The sequence below is a fragment of the Triticum aestivum genome, chromosome 2B (assembly GCF_018294505.1).
Source record: "Triticum aestivum cultivar Chinese Spring chromosome 2B, IWGSC CS RefSeq v2.1, whole genome shotgun sequence".
NCBI lineage: Eukaryota > Viridiplantae > Streptophyta > Magnoliopsida > Poales > Poaceae > Triticum > Triticum aestivum.
In genome coordinates, this window is record NC_057798.1 from 427,299,489 (window position 1) to 427,311,150 (window position 11,662).

At 54.5% G+C, this 11,662-nt stretch overlaps 1 protein-coding gene across 1 annotated transcript in view; it reads right to left on the reverse strand.

Annotated features, from left to right (window-relative positions):
• The window catches only part of LOC123045288 (small ribosomal subunit biogenesis GTPase RsgA 1, mitochondrial), a 16,040-nt gene extending 6,546 nt beyond the window's left edge, over positions 1-9,494 (reverse strand). The window contains exon 1 of the mRNA XM_044468291.1: positions 8,889-9,494. Within this exon, the coding sequence (XP_044324226.1) occupies positions 8,889-9,455 (567 nt within the window). The 5' untranslated portion in view covers positions 9,456-9,494. The remainder of the gene's footprint in view (positions 1-8,888) is intronic.
• Between the last annotated feature and the right edge of the window lie 2,168 nt (positions 9,495-11,662).

Genomic DNA, 11,662 nt, shown 5'->3' on the forward strand with positions numbered 1-11,662 from the left:
GGAGATGCCCTTACTCCGTACCTGCTGGATGGAGGTGTGGAACATGACATGAAGAAAGCAGTCATGAAGGTCATTCTTTGTTCGAGCAACTTTCCAAATTCCATAAGAGTTAAATATTCTACTTTGCCTAACCAGGGCACAGATCAATACAAACAACTTTTTGGCTAAGGCATGATCCTTTATGTTCCGATACCTCGGGGTCCCTGTTTAGTATCGCAAGCTTCCGAATAAGGAATGAAAGAGGATTGACGACCAGTTAGTGATCAAGTGGAGTATCATTTGTGGACCAAAAGATCCAGGAGGCCTTGGGGTGGATGATCTTAAGATCAAAAATAAATGCTTCCTGAGCAAATGGTTGATCAAGTTGTTAAATGAGGACGGAGTGTGGCAAGAGTTGCTGAAATAAATATCTCCATTCTAAAACTCGTCACAAATGACAGTCAAACCCACTGATTCTTCCTTCAGGGAGGGCCTTTTGAGAGTCAAAGAGGAGTTCTTCAGCAAAGGTGCGTTCATTGTCAAAGCCGATACTCAGACCAGTTTTGGGAAGATTCCTGGCTCAAAGATACTCCTCTGAGTCCGCAATACCCAAATTTTTACAATATAGTACATCGGAAACATCCTTCCATGGCAAATGTTTTGACCAGGAATCCGCTGAATATTATTTTTCATCAGATACTTACTAGTGATAAATGGATAGTCTGGTTACATCTGGTCCAGCGCTTGATGGATATCAAGCTGACTCATGAGCAGGATGTTTTCCGGTGGAAACTCCATGCTTTCAGTCTTCTCAGTTCAGAATCTATGTATGCCGACATGGTAAACGAGAACCACAGAGGTGTAATCCTAACTAATGACAACTGACCTAAGAGTGATTGGAATGGTAGCAAGAAGTGTTGTTTTTGCGATAAGGGTAGACGATTCAACACTTAATTCTCTCGTGTTCCTTTGCACATTTGTTACGGGGAACTGTTTATGTGGCTTTCAACCTGCCTCCGCCAACCAGTATCTCGAATATGTTTGGGAATAGGTTGGCGGGAGCAGAGTAGCAGCTAAAGGCTTGAACCTGGTGGGGGCGTGCACCTTGTGTTGGACTATTGGGAATTGTCATGATGATATTGTTTTCAACAAAAATAGAGTTTCCAAATATCTGCAGGTTATCCACAAGGATGCTCATTGGGTCCATACATGGTGCTTACTTCAGCGTGCGGAGGCACAGGAGTGTCTCTGGGTAAAGCCACTTGGAGAATCGCACGGGCTATGTTCAACCAATATGGATGGCGGTCTAGAAATAGGAATAGTGATGCACAAGTACTACATTTAATATCTCTTGCTGTTGTTGTAGCCCATTATCAAACTTATTTATCACTTTTTGTGTTGGATTGAGAGCTTCGCAATAAATGAGGCTATGTGCATCAATCAATGCAGAGGACGGGTCTTTCTCCTTTTCAAAAAAAAATTCATCTCGGGCAGGGACTGCCCTGTCAATTGGTCTCGGGTCTGCCAGCCAAAAAGTGCCAGTGTTCTTGGTGTTCCTGACCTTAAGGCCACCAGGTTGGCGCTGACGACTCACTGGCTCTGGATGCAGGGCATCACTGAAAACTGGGGTTGGCATGGTTTGGAAATTTCCCATAATAATACTGAACTTCCAATCTTCAAAGCTGCTGCCCAGATTCATATTGGCAATGCAAAGAATAACCTTTTCTTGAAAGATCATTGGCTTATGGAGTATCACCAGCATCCTGTGGAGTATGGTCCTGAACTGGCACAGCTTTATTTGTTTGCAGCCACATTTAAGCGTCCCTGGACATTTGGTGGTCCAACTCCAGAAACAAACTTCCTAAGGCCGAGAGGAAGGGATTCGACAGTCTGGTTGTACTCCTCTGCTGGACGACTTGAAAAAAGAGGAACAAGCGAACCTTCAATAATGCAACAAAATCCATCCATGATCTCTTCTGGGATGTACTTGCAGATTAAGATCTTGGAGTTCGGCAGCCGCAAAGGAGCTTAGCCTAGTTCAGGCCTAAATTGTCCAGATCATAGCCTTCAGCTTTTCGAAGCCATTGTTTCTTTTCTGGGCTTGGTCTTTGTGGTTTGATCACTATATCTGTTGTATCCTTCCGTTTACTTTTCTCTTCTTCCTTTTTTTTTCGCGAATACGCAAAGATTGCGTATCATTGCATTGATAGGAGGGGGTGAAAGTACAGAGAGACATGCCGACACTGGCCACGCGTACACAAGCCGGCGCGGGCACAAGTGGCCGGAGCAGCTAGGAGAGGGGCTGCTCATCCCTCATTACACAAAAGCTAAGCCTAAATCTCAGGTATCAAGTTCGCCAAGCCGTTGGCGCCGGCACTAACCCACAGGTGAGCGTCTTCTTGAATGGATTGCAGTAGAGCTGCGACCGAGGGTTGCCGCTGATCAAACACGCATCCATTCCGGTGCTTCCAGATGGCCCATGCGGTGAGAGCGATGATGGAGCAGAGTCCCTTCCGCAGAGCCGTGGGTGATGAAGTGCAAGTATCTATCCACCAATCCGCGAACGGTGTGTCGGGGTTTGGGATCGTGGCAGTCGATCGGCACCAAGAAAGGACCTCATGCCAAATTTGGCGGGAGAAGGGGCAGGAGGTGAACAAGTGGTGCATGTCCTCAGTGGTCTGGTCGCACAGCACGCAACTGTCATTGTGGGGCAGCCCTCGCCGGGCAAGGCGGTCGGCCGTCCAGCATCGGTCCTGCAAAGCAAGCCAGATGAATACCTTGATGCGTAAGGGGGCCCAAGTCTTCCAGGTGAGCTTCCAGGATGCGTCGGTCGTAGATCCATGAAAGAGCGCAAGGTAGCAGGATTTGGCGGAGTAGACGCCAGACTCCGTCCACTTCCATCGTAGCACATCAGGCCCAGCCGAGAGGGTAGCGTTTTGTAGCATGCGCCAAAGGTCGACGTATTGAAGCAGGGCGGCCGGGCCGAGCGCGCCGGCAATGTCGCGCACCCAGGCACGCTCAGGAAGTCCCTCGGCCACCGTTCGATCACGGCGATGCCGTCTGGAGACCAGGGAGAACACGAGAGGGGCAAGCTCAGGGATGGCCTTGCCATCAATCCAAGGGTCAGTCCAGAACTTGCAGGTGCGACCATCACGCACCTCCCAGGTGGTGGAGGCTCTGAAAATCTGTGAGGCCGCAGGGCCATGGGGGAGGTGCAGTTGACTCCAGGGGTGCGAACCATCAATACGCTGGAGCCAGAGCCATCGGGTGCGCAGGGCGACGCCAGCGTGCTGCAGGTCGCGTATCCCCAAGCCACCGAGGAAGGTGGGGCGACACACCCGATCCCAGTTCACTCGGCATTGCCCTCCACGCGCATCCTTGCGGCCAACCCAAAGGAAGCTTCGAATGATCCGGTTGACTCGAGCAAGGATGGACTTGTTGACGGCAATGGCGACGAGGATGTGGATGGGCATGGCGCAGAGGACGTGCCGACAGAGCGCGAGACGATCCCCCAAGGAGAGCATGGATCCCAGCCAAGTAGATAGCTTCCTCTCGAGCTTGTCGACGAGCGGCATAAGGTCGACTGTCGAGGGCTTACGGAGGGAAAGCGGGAGGCCGAGGTACTTCACCGGGAAGTGAGCGATCGGGCAGGCCATCTCAGTCGTGATCGTGGCAATGTGCCCCTCGTCGCAGCGTATTGGGGAGGCCGAGCACTTGGCGAGGTTTGTGCAGAGCCCGGATGCCTTGCCGAAGACGTCCAATATACGGCGAATGGCGCGGATGTCATGGGTGTCGGGGTGGCTGAAGATGACGACATCGTCAGCGTAGAGGGAGACGCTCGAAGGCAGGTGCCGCGCGGTCAGCCGCTGGAGGAGGCCGCGCTCGACGGCTCGCTGAAGGAGCGAGTTGAGCACGTCGATGATGATGACGAAGAGCATTGGGGAAATGGGGTCCCCTTGCCGTAGCCCGCACGCGTGAAGAATTGGTGGCCCGGGGATGCCATTGACAAGCACACGTGTCGATGCGGTAGAGAGCAGGATGGAGATCCATTCGCACCATCGGTCTCCAAAGCCTAGGTGCTTTAGCATGTCCAGCAGAAAGGGCCATGCCACCGAGTCGAAAGCCCTCGCGATGTCGAGCTTGAGGAGCATCCGCGGCATCTTGAGGTTGTGAAGAAGTCTAGCCATCTGTTGGACATGGAGGAAGTTGTCGTGGATGCTTCGGCCGGCGATGAATGCACTTCGATTGGTAGAAACCATCTTGCCCAGGTGGGGTGCCAGCCGAAGAGAGAGCGCCTTCGCGAACAGCTTCGCAATGAGATGGATGAGACTAATGGGGCGATAGTCCAAGAGAGATGCCGCATCTTGCTTCTTCGGAAGGAGGGTGAGGAGCGCCTCGTTGAGCCTCTGGAAACAGCGTCCGTTGAGTGCGGATAGCTTATCAAAGACGGCGCATATGTCATGCTTGATCACGTCCCACGCACTCCGGAGGAATTCGGCGGTGAAGCCATCGGGGCCGGGCGCCTTCCCGAGCGGTAAGCTTTTGACCGCAGCCCAGATCTCGTCCTCGGAGAAAGGTGCGTCGAGGCTGGAGAGGTCAAATGGCCCAACGTGGAGCGCGGAGAGGTCTAAGGAGAAAGGCCGCGGCTTCGCCGATCCAAGGATGCCGCAGAAGTGACCGTAAGCAGCTTCAGCAAGAGCGGCCGGGTCGGAGACGGATGTGTCTCCGACCTGCAACTCGACGATCCGGTTCTTCTGCTTGCGGTGTGCTGCATGCACCCTGAAGAACTTCTGACCCGCGTCGTCGTCCCGCAACCAGGATAGCCTGACACGCTGGCGCGAGATCGAGCGCTCGAGCGACACCAGCCCCAGGTACGCCCCTTTGAGGCGCCTACGCAGCCAGGCCTCGGCCGGGGAAAGGGGCCGGAAGTCCTGCGCCGCATCCAGGCACGCAATCAGCTCACGAGCGACGAGGAGCTGTCGGGACACGTCCCCAATCTTCTTTGTGCTCCAGCTTTGGAGACGCCGCGCAGTGTTCTTGAGGCGTGCCACCAACCTGCGGAAGGGGTCCGGCTCATCGGCCGCAGTGGCCCAGGCCTCGAGCACGACCTGCGTGCAGCCATCAGTGCGCGGCCAGAATCTTTCGAAGTGGAATCTCCGCGTGCCAGGCGAGCGCGCAGTGCAGTCGAGAAGGAGAGGTGCATGATCGGACGCTGCGGAGGAGAGGCAGCGTAGCATGCAATGCGGGTGGAGCGCTTCCCATGCAGAATTAGAGATCACCCGGTCAATGCGCGTGAGGGTGGGGGTGCCGCGTTCGTTTGACCAAGTATATCGTCGCCCGTGCAGGTAGATATCACGCAGTTCCTCATCGGCGAGGAAGCGGCGGAACCGCGACATGACCCGGTGGTTGAGCCGGGAGTTATTCTTGTCCGCTGCCCCTGAGATCATGTTAAAGTCGCCTCCTAGGATCCAAGGGCCAGCACGCAACGATCGGACCTCACTGAGGTCACCGAGGAAAGCGATCTTGTCATCATCACCTTGCGGGCCATAAACGCCAGTGAGCCACCAGTGGTGGGCGCCATCGAGAGAAGAGGCCAGCGCAGTGATGTGGTGTTCGCCGCGGCATGGATCGGAAAGCGCGATCATGTCCGAGCACCAAGCAAGCAGGATACACCCACGGGTCCCATCCGCGGGAAGGAAGAAAAACTCAAAGAAGGACGAGCCGAGCGTCTCAGTGACAAGCGAGGACGAGAGAGAAACCATCTTAGTCTCTTGGATGCAAACAATACAAGGCGAGGCAGCGGAGATCATGCTGCGAACGGCGGTGCGCTTGGCCGGGGCATTAAGGCCACGCACGTTCCAAAATACAGTGCGAAGGTTGTGATCCATGGAGAGAGGTGGAGTCCTGCGGTGGCCTAGGCAGCCACTAGGCCTCGACAGCGCGAGGCAGGGGGAAGGGCGAGTTGACAGGCGGGTCGAGCAGCTTGGGGATGCGCCAGCCGAAGAGATCGGCGAATGCCTGCAGCACGTCATGCGCCAGCGGCCTCTGGAAGAGGCGCTCGTACTTCGCCAGGGTTGCAGCGGAGATGGGGGCGTCGTCTGAGACGAGCCCGAGGCGACGGAGGAGCACCTTCTTGGCCTTGAGCTCAGAATTGAGGCCGCAATCAGCCTTGGCAATCCTGCCACTCCGATGGGGCGTGAAGTTCGGCGGTAACTCCTTCCTACGGGAGCGGGAGGGAGGCGCAGGGAGAATCTGCGTGAACGGCCTCTGAATGGAGCCTAAAAAACGTCCACAGGTTCCACGTCGGCATGCCCGCCACGTGGTGAGCCCGGGGCGGCTGCATGGAAAAAATCATTCGCCGAGGGTGCGGGATCGTTCGGCATCAGAGCGTGCGAATCTTCCACAGCGGGATCCGAGGCGGGGGGAGTGGCCCAATGGCGGGGCAACGCAAGGGGCCCGATGGGTCCGCGCCTCGACTGGACAGCACCAACCGTCCCGCAGGGGGAGGGGAGGATGGCCCGCTGTCACTTTCCTCGGGATCGGCCAGCGGGCTTGTCGCGGATCCTGGTGGGGCCGCGCAAAGCAGCAGCAGGCCAGGGGCGATCACGGGGGCGGGATCCACCTGGGGGTGTGCGCCGATCTCCAGAAGGTGCTCGGGCGAGTCAGGCGATGCCACGTTGGCAAGCGGTGGGGTGGTGAGCGCGGGAGCAGCGACCCGGTCAACAGGGTTGGAGTTTGAACTGGCAGCGCCAACGGGCTCGGACGGGGCGGGATGGCCAGCTGTCACCGCGGCTTTCTGGAAAGCCGCCTTGTCCCCCAGGCGCAGCTTTGCCGGGCCCCGCGTGACGCCAGCCACGACCGGCGGGTACGGCCCGAGAACCCCATGCCAGATGAGCATTACGGCGAGCGGGCGGTTGCGGCGGCGACCTCCACGGCGGCGATTGGAGCGGCCGGACTGGCGCGATGGGCCGGCAGCATCACGTCGTGGCGGCGCCGGAGGGTGATCATAGTGGTGCGGCTAGGGCGCAGGACAGGGTGGAGAGCCCTGGCCGGGGCCATTGCCATCATCAGAGTCGGGGCCTGGAGAGACACGCGGTGGCGGAGGCGGCGGGACGGGTCGACGGAAATCCTCGCAGCGGGCCACATGAATCGCTACTGGGAAACGCGGTAGGTCCATGCCAAGGCGCTCGGCAACGTCCGGGTCCGCGTCGACGGCAACGCCATCACGCACCGGGAGGAAGAGGTCGGCGGCGAGGGGGATCGCGTCAGGGTTGGCCGTCCAGGCCGGGAGCCGGAAGATGTCCAGGGCGACGCCACGGCGAGTGCGCGGCTCGAGGTGCTCCACCAAGCAGAACGGCGAGAGCAGCGTGACCGCGGTGGCGCGGTGCCAGACATGATCAGGCACACCGGTGAGCTCGAGGTGCACCCGGAAGCGGGCGCGCACCTGCTCCGCACCGACAAGCGCGCTCCACGGGTGAAGCAGCAGGCGGAAACGGGCGGTGCGAACGCCATCATTTGCCACCAGGGCCCGATCCTCCGCACGCTGGAAGCGGATGAGGAAATCCTCCGGCAAGTGGCGGTGAACCGAGAAGCGCGCCTCTGGGATGCCAAAACGCGAGCAGATCACGTCGGAGACCTCCCGACATGAGACCCCGGTCCTGCACCCCGCGACCGTGGCAAGCAACGCGCGCCGGAGGTCCTCCTCGGCGTCGTCGATCTCCGCGGAAAGAGGTAGGAAACACGCGGGCGCAGCGGCCGGACGCAGCGACTTATGTATACACATGCAGTCCTCCTGCATTGCTCTTGAAGAAAAATGAATAAGGGCAAAACCCCTTAGTTCAGATATGTTCTGTTCCCTCCAAATTCTTGCGTTTCAACGGGTGATAGAGAGATATTGTTGACTGTTGACAGAATATGTTGGTCTTGCAAGCAACTGAACTATTTTCCTGCGAAGCAAGAGCACCAGATAGAGAGCAGCATCTTACCCAAAAAAAAATCTATTTCCTTTTTTAGGACTGATTTTTCCATGGCTGCCATGCCCATGGAGGGAAACCAGGTTGCATCAGTGTGCATTCCACGACCTTAATACCATGTTTCACACGGTTGCAGCACCTTAATGCTTTGTTCTTTTTCCCCACTTTATTATGCACGGCACAGCAAACTACTGAATGAGCACCTATATGTCCTTGTCCTTGTCCACTCCTAACAACTCAAGTGCAATGCACTACCCTACGATCGCTGTTTTATTTTATTTTTTGGAACAAACGGTCACTAAATTTAGTAATGATCTAGCATCAATTCAAATCAAAGAACTTGTTGAGATATTTATAAACAATAGTCTCTAGTATCTCTGCCCCCTATTAATTTTGCTGACTACAAAAGAACAGGCCAACATGCTGGAGCTACAGTTGCAATTCATCGCAAAGTTGGATGTAGAAAATGGAACCTCCAACAATTAAATAGAATGCTTTTCTTACTTCCCTAGAAAAAGTGTGAACTCACTACACATTTGGCACTCGGTCATACGCCTCCCCTATGTATCTAATTGTGTCACTCCTTCGACTAAAGAAAGTGTGAGTATACACCGAATTGCAATGAAGGTTGTCCAGGTAAAGTGTAAGTTTACGCCGAATGAGCCATTGGTCGAATCAATGAAGTGGCTACTACACGAAGCTCAACTATGCATCAAGCTCCGCCACAATAATCATGACTTGTGCTATGCTGCTTCACTATTAGATAATCTATAAAGTCCAATTACCCTGTTGTATAAACGAGTACTTTATCAACAGAACTTTTACTCTTTATCAATCTAGATGAAAGCGATTAAGCTACGATAGGATTGAAATAAAAAATAAGAATGTGTCTTCTTGGTAACCTAATGACCCAATTCTGGCTCCGACCGAGTATACCTGGTCGTCCACGAGCTCGACCTTGTTGAAGGCAAGCACGAAGGGTATCCCTGTGGACTCGGCCTCGACGAGGAACCTGGTGAGCGTGGCGGGCTCAGGCTGCGGCTGGTCCAGCGAGAAGAGCACAACGAGACGGTCGACGTTGGCGACCGGCGGATCGACCACCTCGCTCCGGCGCTCAAAGACGTCCTCGATCATCCCGCGGCGGTCGATCCAGTCGACGGCCCCGACGAGCACCCTGTCCCCGACGAGCACGCGGCGGCGGATCTTCTTGAGCAGCGCGCGGACGACGCAGAGAAGGTCTGTCCCTTGGTGTTGCTCGAGCCCCGGGGCGGTGGAGCTGACGATGACGCGCATGAAATTGGCCTGGGAAGCCGCGACGAGGCCCGTAGCCTGGCTCGGGAGGAGCGCATCGGGGGGCGGCGGGGGCAGAGAGGCGGCCGCCACCGCGGGGAGGAGACGCGGATGGCGGGAGGCACGGTGAAGGAGGCGGAGGCTTTGGGGAAGCGGGAGCGGGAGGCGGAGGTGGGGCAGCGTGGCCGTGGACGGGGGTGGGAGGAGCGGCATTTCGGTGGAGCGAAACTGGATAGCGGAGTGCACACTCCAAGCCTATCCTCTATAGTGCCATCCTGACCGTTTGGACTACTTAATCTTGGCTTCGATGGTCTGGACTATTTGAATTTTTTCAGTTTTGTCTCAATGTCTCAAATCAAGATGAGAACTAGGCTGTAGCCTAGTGGCAAGGGAGCGCAGTGGCGTCTCCAGCAACCAGGATTCGAGCCACGTCGGGGACGAATTTCTGGTTTCTCACAAGGAATGCTTCTCCTATATCAATAAACCATGGGTGCTAGTGCCCATGAGTTTCATCAAGATGAAGAGTAGGGGAGTTCGAGCTAGTATATGTCTAGTCCACATGTCCTACACTCCATCCTTCCTCCTCCGCCCTTGTTCTCACTCCTGGTCCCTCGATGCCACCACTGCACCCACCTTCTGGGGAATGAAGCATGAAAATATAAACAAAAAATCTACGAACACCCAAGATCCAATCTAAGAGATGCATAGCTACGAGATGAGAGTGTGTCTACATACCCTTGTAGAACGGAAGCGTTAGCGTCGTAACGCGGTTGATGTAGTCGTACTCTTCACGATTCAATCGCGATCCAATCCGATCTAGTGCGGAACGGACGGCACCTCCGAATTTAGCACACGTACGGCTCGTCGACGTCCTCTCTTTGATCCAGCAAGTGAGGGAGAGGAGGTAGACGAGATCTGAACCAACACGACAGCGTGGTGGTGGTGGTGGTGGCGAAATTCCGGCACGGCTTCGCCAAGCACCGCGCGAGGTGGAGGAGATGTAACGGAAGGGAGACGGACAAGGGTGGAAGGGGTGTTGCCCCCAACGCCTCCCCACCTTTATATAGGCATGGAGGGGGTTGGTGGCTTGCCCTCCAAGGCCCTAGGGTAGTTGGTTAAAGGGGGGGGGGAGGAAATCTCTCCTTTCCTTCCCCACCGATCGCTATCCCCTTTTTAGGATTCTGATCTTATCCCTTCGGTATATGATACTACTCCTTTTAAGGGAGGATCTTGGTGCGCCTAGAACAGGGGTGTGGGGACTTTCCCCACTACCCACATTCATGTGGGTCACCCATGCAGGTGGGCCCCACTCCGGAACCTTCTAGAACCTTCTCGGTACAATATCAAAAAATCCAAACATTTTCCGAAACCCCGACAACAACTTTCCATATATAAATATTTACCTTCGGACTATTTCGGAGCTCCTCGTGATGTCCCGGATCCCATCCAGGACTCTGAACAACCTTCGGACTTTCCACTATTAATATCTCAATACTACCTCAACGCTACCGAACGTTAAGCGTGCGACCCTACAGGTTCGGAACATGCGGACATGACCGAGACTCCTCTCCGGTCAATAACCAATAACGGGACCTAGATACCCATATTAATTCCTACATATTCGGCGAAGATCTTTATCGGTTGAACCAAGATGTGAAGGGTTCAGTCAATCGTGTATGCAATTCCCTTTGTTTGGTGATGTGTTACTTGCCCGAGATTCGGTCGTCGGTATCTTCATACCTAGTTCAATCCCATTACCGGCAAGTCTCTTTACTCGTTCCGTAATACAAGATCCTGTGACCAAACTCATTAGTCACATGAAACTTCTTATGATGTTGTATTACCGAGAGGGCCCAGAGATATCTCTCCGTCACACGGAGCGACAAATCTCAGTCTCGATCCATGCAACCCAACAGGCACCTTCGGAGATACCTGTAGAGCACCTTTGTGATTACCCAGTTATGAAGTGATGTTTGATAGAACACAAGGCATTCCTCCGGTATCCGGGAGTGGCATTATCTCATGGTCGAAGGAACATATACTTGACATGAAGAAAGCTATAGCAAATAACTAAACAATCTGATACTAAGCTTACAATTGGGTATGTCCATCACATCATTCTCCTAATGATGTGTTCCCGTTATCAAATAATAGCTCATGTCCATGGTTAGGAAACCTTAACCATCTTTGATCAACGAGCTAGTCTAGTAGAGGCCTACTAGGGACACGGTGTTGTTTATGTATTCACACATGTGTCTAAGTTTCCAGTCAATACAATTCTAGCATGAATAATAGACATTTATGATGAATGGGAAATATGATAATAACCATTTTATTATTGCCTCTAGGGCATATTTCCAACACCTCCTACGCCGATCGGGCCTCACCGGACCTCCAAGCTACCGTCGTCGAATCCCTAC